The sequence below is a fragment of the Ptychodera flava genome, chromosome 13 (genome assembly GCF_041260155.1).
Source record: "Ptychodera flava strain L36383 chromosome 13, AS_Pfla_20210202, whole genome shotgun sequence".
In the NCBI taxonomy this organism is placed as follows: domain Eukaryota; kingdom Metazoa; phylum Hemichordata; class Enteropneusta; family Ptychoderidae; genus Ptychodera; species Ptychodera flava.
This window is the reverse complement of record NC_091940.1, coordinates 31,586,875-31,597,958: the sequence shown is the minus strand read 5'-3', so window position 1 is coordinate 31,597,958 and position 11,084 is coordinate 31,586,875. Positions and strand designations below refer to the sequence as shown.

The 11,084-nt window shown below is 37.5% G+C and overlaps 2 protein-coding genes across 2 annotated transcripts; one reads left to right on the top strand and one right to left on the bottom strand.

Annotated features, from left to right (window-relative positions):
- The first annotated feature begins 1,239 nt into the window (after nt 1–1,239).
- On the top strand, nt 1,240–6,960 carry LOC139148567 (L-methionine gamma-lyase-like). The gene is made up of 6 exons (XM_070720054.1): nt 1,240–1,438; nt 2,095–2,206; nt 3,189–3,302; nt 4,233–4,367; nt 5,064–5,209; nt 6,897–6,960. Exons 1-6 carry the CDS (start codon nt 1,299–1,301, stop codon nt 6,958–6,960), a joined length of 711 nt encoding a protein of 236 aa, XP_070576155.1. The 5' UTR covers nt 1,240–1,298.
- Nucleotides 6,961–9,607: 2,647 nt separating this feature from the next.
- LOC139148566 (uncharacterized) lies at nt 9,608–11,065 on the bottom strand. Its single transcript, XM_070720053.1, has one exon. The coding sequence runs from the start codon at nt 11,063–11,065 to the stop codon at nt 9,608–9,610; it is 1,458 nt and encodes a 485-aa protein (XP_070576154.1).
- Between the last annotated feature and the right edge of the window lie 19 nt (nt 11,066–11,084).

Genomic DNA, 11,084 nt, shown 5'->3' with positions numbered 1-11,084 from the left:
GGCATTTGATTTTTGCTTGAACGGGGACATATTTTATGTTTTTATTTTTATATGTATGATATGTTTTTCTGGAAATGTTGTGGCCAGTGTTTGATCGTCCTGAACCCCTGAAAAGTGCCGACCTACCTACCCTATTTTTGAAAACCATGTTATCGGAACAGCACAATTTATTTTGGGCCTTACAAGCTATGTTGTTTTCTTATGCAGATTGCACCAAATCCCGTGTACAGTGGTACTCATAAGTACATAGCTAAAATGCTACCGCAACATGGTGTGGAGATATCGTGGGTTGATGCTGGCTGTAGTATGAATGATTACAAAAGACTGGTTAAACGGAACACCAAGGTGTGTATCTTCTGGTATACTTGCGAATTGCAATTTATTATTGCTGTCCCAGTTCATCGAACAGATTTCCCAACGTGCATGTGGACGTTTTTAGTTTACGATTATTTTCTCTGTTTGAAACAAAGGCAAAACGTTGCACATAAAGCCAGAGGATATAAAGTTGCGGAATATGACCAGGTCTGAGAAAGCAGGAGACGGTGTCGTCTAATGCTATAGAAGACTACTTTATTTCTAAACTTTTCTAATATTAAACTGTTGCTACATACGGTGAAGCATAACACTTTGGTGAGAGACCCTACAATATCGGCATTGAGTCCAGTGACGTATAGTGTCTCTGTCCAAGGTAGAAATGTCACGTGATGGATCAGAAATATTGTCCCGGCATAAATGTCATTTCATTTTTCAGCGGGCAACTCAAAAGGCCCTTCTATGTTGATAGGCCGGGTATAATGCTGTTGTTTTCGGGTGTTTGCCGGTGGATGGGGAAAGGCATGAGGCTAAGAGATGGCAGTGGGATCTTTTGCATGTATGAGAGGACAGCGGGGAGTTTGTTATGGTAGATGCAGGGAAGTGGGAGATTTCCTGGCGGGAAATGTGGAGAAGGGGGATCCTATGGGCGGGAGAGGAATATTTTGAAATCATAGCGAGAGGCAGCTACGAATGGCTATTACTTTCTCTTCCAATTTTGGTTTTGTTCAAAATACGCCAGAATACCTTCTCTACCTTTCAGAACACCCGTGGTTGCAATTTATCGAAATAGGCTGGATTGCTGCCCTATAGCCAGTCTTAGCAATACATCTTCCTAGGTCTCCATTCAAGCAAACATATCACCCTGGACAATCCTCTTCTGAGTCTGCACCATTGGACAGCTCAAACATTAACAGAAACTTGCTTTCATCATCACTGTCTTCCTTGCACAGGTACTGTACGCAGAAACACCAGCAAATCCGACAATGGCCATCACTGATCTCGAGAATTTTGGTCGCCTTGGCAACAGTCTCCCTGGCGTTGTTACCATGGTAGATTCAACGTTTGCAAGTCCATATCTCCAGTTGCCTTTGAAGCATGGAGTTGATGTATCCATTCACAGTTGGTATGTTTATGAAGCGGTTCAGTCAGTAAAATAGGATTTAGAATCTTTTGAAGTTCTCACGGGCCTCCACAAATAAATTCTCCCAGAGAGACGCACAAGAATACTGTTGTGTTCAGAGTTTGAATTTGTACAGCCTTTAAACATGGCAACTTTTTAATTTTTGTAGTAGTTTTGTGAGAATGCAGAGCCTAGTGAGTGTGTATGACAGACAGTGGGTAAAATGTATGTTCCCTTCTCTTTAACGATTATCACAACTCATTCGATACATTATAATTGTCTATTACCCCCCATTTTTTTCAAAGCTAACATACAAAAAATAGAAATGTGGAATTTGTAAGTAGGCTTTTATTTGTTTCATGGAGATTGAAGGGTACAATAAAATACAATGATCCATGTTTACATAGGCCCTATCAAACAAACTGATGGATTGTATATACAACCTTCAATTTCGAGAGAATACACACCAATTACGACAATTCTTGGTAAAAGAGTAGCATATTGTAAAATATCTGCCAGTTAGTTTTAATTTTGATATTGATAAGGTCATGTGTCTCTACCAAAACAAGTACGTGACACAAAAAGTTCAATATTTCATCCTTTCCCCAGTCTACTGTTGTTAACAAGCATTTATGACGTCTGTATTGATAACACTGTAGTACCAAGTACCTTGGCGGACACAGTGATGTACTTGCGGGGTTTGTGTCGACAAGACGACTTGACCTCCTGGAGAAGTTGTCAACCTATCAGAAAAGTATGGGTAGTGTACTGGTAAGTGGTCACCATGGAAACTATTCGGCTGTGGCACAAAGTCATAGTCACAGTCAGTCAGAGTACGATCAAATCCGCGGAATACATGTTTTTAATTACTGATTACACATTAAAATTTCATTTAACAATGGTTCAAGACAGCAGATAAAAAGCAAAAAGAACAATGGCATAAATATGATTTCCGAAGCATGGCTGTTTTAGAATGTGTTTTCTAGCCAGACTAACGTGATGTAAAAACTGGCTGCATTACCCAGTGGCTCGTCTTATCAATCTGGCCGTTGATGGCGCATGTGTATACAGCGGGTGGTCATTATCAGCTGACAACAGTGAAGTCCCTGTCAACTTTGCAGAAATGCAGCTGCAGAAACGTGTGTGTCATATAAATATTCTATGTAGAGTAGTATCGATTAGCACTATACAAACAAAGGCTATGGTTTCTTGTTCATCGAACGGAACATGAACGGATCATGAGTTTCAGATATACTCACTTTAGCCAACTTACTTAGAAGTAGTGGTAATAGATTCAGTAATATACATTGCCCATGTTCTAGACTTATGGCCATATATTGGGTATATTTTTGGTGCTGAAGTGTTATCATGGTAGAAGTAAAACCGATACTGGTGCAATCATGAAACTGCACATGTATTAGTTTTCTTCTTAAAGCTCTGCTAGCTCTACCTTTTTTTCTATTATTTTTGTTTTTATCTGAAAATTGCAATGCCATCGTGTGGAAGTGCAAATGTTTTAATTCGTCAGCACGGCCAGTTTATGTGTCATGTTGAAAGTTGGTCCGGACCTGAATCCAGTTATCAACAATAAAATAGCACATGTTAATGTTTTGTGTTTGCGAGGCTAATGCATTGTATTTCTACATACTTTAGAAAAAAGACTAAATTACATGTACCCGTCTTCCAGAACATTACACGTACAGTTATCGTCCTTTTAGTTGTCTCATTTCTTATTTTGACATTTCATTTTCAGTCTCCCTTCGACGCCTATCTTCTGCTGAGGGGAGTTCGAACTCTTCACGTTCGCATGGATAGACACAGTTCAAATGCGTTGAAGATCGCACAGTACTTGGAACGACACCCAAAGGTAGATTAGTGATCGCTAGAGTGATTTCAGAGAATTATTTTTAAAGTCAGAATAGGGAGAAACTTGTCTATTCCAGACACTTTTGGAAACATTATCTTATTGGAAAGACATAGTTATATTCGATTTGAAAATTCAGCGTGAAACATTCAGTTCTATAAAAGTGTCTGTAAAGTCAGATTTCACCGTACACTGAATTGCTGATAGATGGCGTCATTTCTAAGTGTTTTAATTGTTCTAAATTGTTGTGTCTCAGTGACATAATGTAGCTTACGTGTCTTGTATTTCTAGAAACTTCTTCCCAGAGTATTGGAGTACACATACAGCAGAGTCTGACTAAAATCTTAAAATCACTGTGATATCACTGTCTCTGATCGGCCCACAATAAGTGATAAATGTTTATGTCGATATTTAAATTTGATCTTCCATTGAGGTCATCCGTTCAGTAAAAAACTATCGCCTATTGACTTTCAAAGTGGAATGTGTCTGGGAGCAAATATTCGGACACTCAATTTTTTTCAAAGCATTTCTGGTCTCCTGCCTGTGTGTACTCATTTTCAAATCTTGGAGTGAGGAGCAAATGGAATTTTCATTATCTTGTTTTTGAAAAAAATGACAAAGTGATTTTTACGTGTACTGTACGCTAATTGTCAAAATGGCGAATTGCACCGAAGACCGTTCTACATTTTAAAGTCAGTGAATCTGTTTCTTTTATAGCAATGTGAAACGAACAATGACATCCACCATCCATCCCCCACTCTCGTCGCCGAATTTCATCCTTGATTATGAAAAAGAATGGTTCAAGTTTTTGCCATCAAAGATATTACAAATTTCTATTTTGTGGCGCATAAAACCTTTAATTTCTTCAAACGGAAGACCAAGCACATGAATATACGATGATGACGTGGAGGTTGTTCTGTTGTTTTGTCAAAGGTTTCAAAAGTAAACTACCCTGGCTTGCCATCCCATCCACACCACAAGACTGCAAAGAAACAGATGAAACAGTTTGGAGGAATGATGAGTTTTGAACTGAAAGGTGGACTGAAAGCTGGCAAGACATTTGTCGAGGTGAGGTATCTCTTGAAGGGAGACTCAGGCTACAGTCGTTGATTTTATTGTCAGATAATGTTTATTTCATTGACGACTTTGGCATTATGATTTCCTTGCTATAAAATGGTGCATCCTTTTGTTTGAGCACATTTAGCTGTGATATTTTCCCCAGTGGCTTTGTTTTGTTTGTAAAATGCAGTGTCTTGTTCCACTCTCAAAGTCTTGTCGAAATCCCGTGTATAACACGTCAACACAACTAAAAGTCTGTATAAGTATGTAATATCCATGTTTTTTGTTTTAATAAGGATAATAAAAGCATCAACTGTTACAGATATTTTCCATTTAATTCTTCCATTTTATTGAAATTTTGACGTCATTGTCATGAGCATTGACTTCAGTAAAAAAGTAAAAAAAGTTTGTTTATAATTATAAATAACAACCACTTGAATACGTGATATTGCACAAACGCTTGTCGTAAATTTTTAACCAAATACTTTGACCAAGAATCTTTGTAATGCCGAATTTGTGTTGACTCCCTAGGACTATAAGTTTATTTTCGGTCTTTCAATCCCGGAAGATTGTCAAGACCCTGTTTCTTGTATAGGTAGGACAGGATCTGTACAATTTGAAAGTTTGTATTGTCGATTATTGAAGTGTCAGTTCAAAGAGTCATCGATGTTTTCTGGGTTTTTTTTCTTTTCAAAATATGGCCAGAGTCTTAAACTACCTCACCTAGCTGTTTCACTGGGAGGAGTGGAGAGCTTGATCGAACATCCAGCCAGCATGACCCATGGCGAGGCTCTACTTGGTGCTAAAGCATTCAAGAAAAGTGGAATCCCAGAAGGCTTAGTAAGATTCAGGTGAGACATTAGGGGTCGTCTTTATGATTTATTTAATGTATGAAAAACTATTAAGTGTGTGGGCAGTGATTCTATGTCAACGTTACGTGAAGTGTGTGCGAGCCCAATCGAGACACTTCGATACCTACGCGACACTCTTTCTCATGGCTTCCAAAATTGGCTTGTTTGATATTAACTTTGCACCTCAGTCCAAAATATTGATGTCGCTGTTGTAACCTCCATAAATGTAATAATCTCCATAAATGTAACATCAACCACAATGGTAATAAAGTGCACCCATATATGTAATATCACCCATAAATGTAACAAAAATCAACCATAAATGTAATAAAAACACCAACCACAATTGTAGTAAATGATAACCATAAATGTAATAAAAAATTACCCATAAATGTAATACTTGTCGACCATAAATGTAATAAATCGATTTTGTCGTTGCAATTGAGGAATTAGCCCTTAAATATTTATCTATGTAATAAGTAAAGCAACTCCACACATTATTCATACCTTAATTGTTTTGCGTTATATAGTGTGTTTTGTATATTTGAAAGTGTATTTTACGTTTCCCTAATTTGTTTACAGAACTGATTGGCCATGGCGACACACAGATGTAATCTGAATGTCAGGGCAGTCTCTATACTCCAGAGTGGAGGAGACTGTATAACACTACGATCATTTAACGCCGTTTTCTCGCCATTTGCTGTACTTTCTTAATCAGTCGCCTCAAATTCGTCTTCAGTGGATAAATTGTGTGGAATAATCGATAGGTTGTCTGTATTTCTATGATGTATCACTTGAAGTTTGTTCCTTTACTGGGGATGTTAGGGTGTCTTATTTTGTTCTACTGTGTTCAAGGTAGTGTTCGTATTTTTTTTACGAGATTGAAATATGGATATATGTTCTCGGCAACATGTTTTCTGTCGTAAGTTTCTGTTATAAGTTGTATATTTCTCTGTTATTTGTTCTGAGTCATCTGTCATAAACGTTGTGTGGTATCACTGGTTGACGAGTTATTTTGACGCTTCCTTATTATGTAATTATCAGTGTCTAGAACTGCTGTTCCGCTTCCATTATCTAACGGTTTGATCGGTACCGTTTTAGTGTTCTCAAAGTATTCTATTCTGTGTTTCGGAAAGCAAACCTAGTTTCAGGAAAGTATAACATTACACTAGTCTTATTAAAGTTATTATTTACTCAGGGCATTGACAAACAAATGATCACATGTACAAGTTCTATACATTTATGGTTGAGTTTATTCATTTATGGTTAATTTGTTTATTACATTTGTGGTTGCGGGTTGTTACATTAATGGTTGACTGTTTTATTACATTTGTGTTTGATTTTATTACAATTGTGGTTGATATTACATTTGTGGAGATAATTACATTTACGGAGGTTACAGCTGTAAACTAAAGTCTTTCCAATTTCAGTCAAGTCAAGCCAAGACAGCATAATTTGTGTTATTTGAGTTTGTTTTGGCGCGTCGTCTCAACCAAATACAAATCAGAAAAAGCGCGGAGAACTTCAACACAGCACATTCACGCCATGAGCCTCGAATTGTTAGAAATGCCATGTATGCTATAACCAATAAAAGTGAAACTCCCGCCTCAATTTTAGTATTAGCTATTTTCTCGATGTTGTTTGTATTCAAAATAGCTGATATTTCAAATAATCATTCTGATTTCAGCGTTGGCATAGAACACGTCGAAGATCTCCTGCGAGATATTGAACAGGCCTTACACAGAATATAGGACCAAGTCATTCCATTCACTGAAGATATTGTGGCTACCAATTATCTTGAAATGTCTTAGAAATGTTTGCATTTTGACTGTATCATAGTATGAGTCCTGGACAGAATCTGTTTATTCAGTCAACTTGACGTATCCCATAATATTTCATGACATAGGAAGTCTGATTCCTGAAATCTGTGAGACTGATACCGCGGCCATTTTTGTATTCTGAAGATGTTTTGTGTGAATTTTAAATCAGCAACATATACTTTTCAGATGCGCCATGAAGCGTGTCGAAATCATAAAGGCGAGTTAAAACAGGAAACATCGACATCAATTTTACAACAATTTTGTACAGTACAAGCTTCATCATACTTTGAAGATAATAATATGCTCTATGAAGCAGGCACGCAGCTATCGTCATGGAGAGCAGCGGTGCAAATTTCGTGTCCTAAATTTCTATGTCTGTGATTCAATTGTCGATAAATTTGAAAGCCAATTTGCAAGATATCATGATTAAGAATATCTGATAAGCGATTTCAGATAACTTGTAATTTACTCGACAGGTGTTCTGTTGGCATGTAACAACCTGTTCACTTACGTAAAAACTTCAAAAAATGAAAGTTGCCGGGTTAAGTAAAATCATCAATGTCAATTCTTCTTGCTTGTTTCATTTGATTATTCAGTAGGGAAAATATGAAAGCGACAATATGGACATTTCAGGCACTTTGAGAATCGTAATACTTATTGCAATTTATGTTCAACCTTTGCTCAGAGTAGTCCAATTCATTAATACATAATGGGTGGTAGAGTGAGGCATGGGATGGTACAATATATATATATATATATATATATATATATATATATATATATATATATATATATAATATATATATATATATTGACAGGATAGGTCAAGCAGCACCAACTCTAGGACACAGCGTTCTTCACTACAAACTAAATTTTATTGTCCGACGTTTCGTGGGCTTAATCCCACTTCATCAGGGTTAAAAACTGAAATAAACGGATAACAGACTATAAAGCATGTGAAAGAAAATACAGGAAGCTAAAAAATTGAAACGAACTCGAAAAGCGAAACTCTAAAAAAGTACTTTTACTGGTAACTGGACCTCGGACTCAACACGAGGATCTATACTACACAAAGAGTTGTGGAACAACGCAAGACTGTACTCACTTGTTGACTGTCAAGATGGAAATGACACTGAACCAACCAGAGCAGAGGTTGAAATGCATTGGGTGATTGACACCTACAAACTGATTTGCATATATTGAATGCGATGTACATCACATGCAGACGTAAGAAATGTGCAATACGGTGTACAATACAAATGAACAAACAATGTCTTAGAAAGTGGAGAGACAGCTGTAGGAAAACCAACCGGTACTGAAATATTTAAGCCAGGAGAAAATAGAACTCTACTGAAGTGAAAATTTCACCATCAAAATAAAAAACTAGTAAAAGTACAGGGTAAAATTCAATGTCAATATTCTAAAAAAGATGTAAAAGTTTTAAATAATAATGATCACCATCAAAATAAAAAGTGGTAAAAATACAGGGTAAAATTCAATGTCAATACTTAAAAGATGTAAATGTGTTGAAAAACAAATGTGATAAAAAATGTGATAAAATAAAGGTATCACCCGTATGTAGTCAAACTGACAGGGAGGGTGAAAAATACCCGAAAGTCAATGATTGAATAAAAAGCTACACTATAGCAGGAATGGGTGACTCTCTATTGAGTCCCTTTGGATACATGGTGTTAAGTAAAAATATCCACTTTGTTTCAACAATGTCCCTAGAATTTTTACCATTGTGATCACTGTTATGAACCGTTTCCAAGATAATGACTTTCATATTCTTTACTGAATGGTTGGGAAGGTTAAAATGCTGACTTACAAATAGTGCTGGATTATCGAGATCATTGTTTTTACATTTTATCATGCTTCTGTGACCGGCCATTCTGTACCTTATTTTGTTTTTAGTTTGGCCAACATACTGACATAAGCATCATGGAGGAGGCATCATGGTCGAGTGGCTAGAGCAGTGGACTCACGATCACAGGATGGTGAGTTCGAGCCCCGGCATGGCCATGGTGTTGTGTCCTTGAGCAAGGCACTTTATTCCTCATTGCTTCTCCCCACCCAGGAGTGATGGGTACCTGGTAGGACAGTGGTTGTAATGTGTGCGTTTAGCTCTGCTGCGCTTATTGGCTGTACATGTGAGCTGTAGTTTGCTCCCCAGGGAGTTGAGTGGTATCATATTAGGTCCAGTGACCAGGGGTAATAATAATTGTAAAGCGCCTTGAGCACATGTACTTGTGGATATGTGCGCTATATAAGAACCGAATATTATTATTATTATTATTATAAGCAAATATCACAACATACACAATAAATGGCATTTTCAGTATTACAGTTGTACTGTCCCTTTATTTTGAAAGTTTTACCGTTGCTATGACTTGTTATGCTGTCCGTGGTGACCATCTGTGAGCACATTACTCTGCATCTAGTATCATTACATGGCCGTGAGCTCCATTTATTCTGTTGTTGTTGTTGTTGTTGTTGTTGTTGTTGTTTTTGTTGTTGTTGTGTTGTAATCTGTGTCTTACAATCAACTGGCCAAGATTGGTACAAACTCTGTCCGAAATTAGGGGAGGTGTAGGGAAACCATAGACATTCTTTCAGAGAGCTGCAGGATTTTATGGTGTCTTTTGGCTAGTTGTCTGACGTCTGGTAGCATAGGATTGAAGTCGTTGACCCAAACCACTCTATCCATGGATGCTTTTTTATTGTAACGGAGAAAGGATGATCTTGGTTTCTTACGAACTTCATCTATAATGGTTTGTATTTTGTTGCCCTGGTAACCAGATTTGATCAGTCTGTCCTTGAATTCACTGGCCCGTTGATCAAACCACATATCGAGTGAAAATATTCTGCGCAGTCGGATAACTCCACTGTATACAATGCTGTTGAAGATGTGTCTTGGATGGTGTGAAGAGGGAGACAAATATCTTCCACTGTCAGTAGGTTTGGTGTAGAGATCAGTCTCCACTTTCCCGTTCACTATGCTTGTAGAAATGTCGAGGAAATGTTGCTTGGTTTTACCATACTCCAAAGTGAACTTGATAGATGGGTGTATACTGTTAAGGTATTTGTGATATCGGAGCAATTTGTCTTCGCCGAGTGTCCATATACCGTGAAGATCATCAATAAATCTTTTGAGCAGATCGGGTTGATCATTATAACTTTCGGTTTTTCTCCAGAACCAGCTCATAAAAATGTTGGCGTACATAGGAGCGAAAGGCGTACCCATGGCTGTCCCATGGATTTGAATATAATGTTCTCCACAAAACTCGAAACCATTGTTACGTAAGACAATATTGGCTAACTCAATGATGTCATCAGTATTGGTAGCGTTGAATTTGGTGCATGTTTCGAATGCATGTTTAAGTGCTTCCAGGCCCTCATCAATCGGGATATTGGGATATAAACTGATTACATCCAAACTGAACAGAAGAGAGTCCGCCAGTAACGTTGAAATCTGTGAGGAATTTGCTTGATGAAGTTGATGTAAGAAGTCAGTGGAATCTTTGACTAATTCCCTGCAATACTGTGGTACAATATCCATCAGTTTGTGATGAAGCCATATGGATGCTCTTTGTGTAGGGCTATTGATTTGAGAGATAATAGCCCTAACTGGGGGTTTACGATGGAGGCTGGTATCAGGATTCTGGATCTTATGCCATTTTGCCAAACCATGCATATACGGAGTAGTGATGTTGTGTTCGTAGCAAATAGCTGCTGCTTCTGTGGCTGAGATTGTTGAATTATTTTCCATTTTATTTGCTTGTTCGACGATTTTAGCATGAACTGTAGGTGTCAAATCTTCACTAATCTGTTGATAGTATTTAATGTCAGACAAATGTTCTTTCATAACTTCTATATAGCTTTGTCTATTCCAAATGATAACAGAGCCACCTTTATCGACTTTGCTGATATAGATAGACGGTTCATCCCTCAGTTTTCTGATTTCTTGTCTCTGTTCTTTAGTGATATTGTCTCTGCGGGACGACGTATCTGACTTGTATTGCAATACTTCTTTCATTTGTGTTTCACAGTATTTA

Bases quoted from the DNA above. Each gene is read 5' to 3' on its own strand.
- LOC139148567 (XM_070720054.1), top strand. From the start codon at position 1,299: ATGGCCATCACTGATCTCGAGAATTTTGGTCGCCTTGGCAACAGTCTC. The intron at 2,207-3,188 runs GTAAGTGGTCAC...TTTCATTTTCAG, and splicing joins AAAGTATGGGTAGTGTACTG to TCTCCCTTCGACGCCTATCT. The intron at 3,303-4,232 runs GTAGATTAGTGA...GTTTTGTCAAAG, and splicing joins ACTTGGAACGACACCCAAAG to GTTTCAAAAGTAAACTACCC.
- LOC139148566 (XM_070720053.1), bottom strand. From the start codon at position 11,065: ATGAAAGAAGTATTGCAATACAAGTCAGATACGTCGTCCCGCAGAGAC.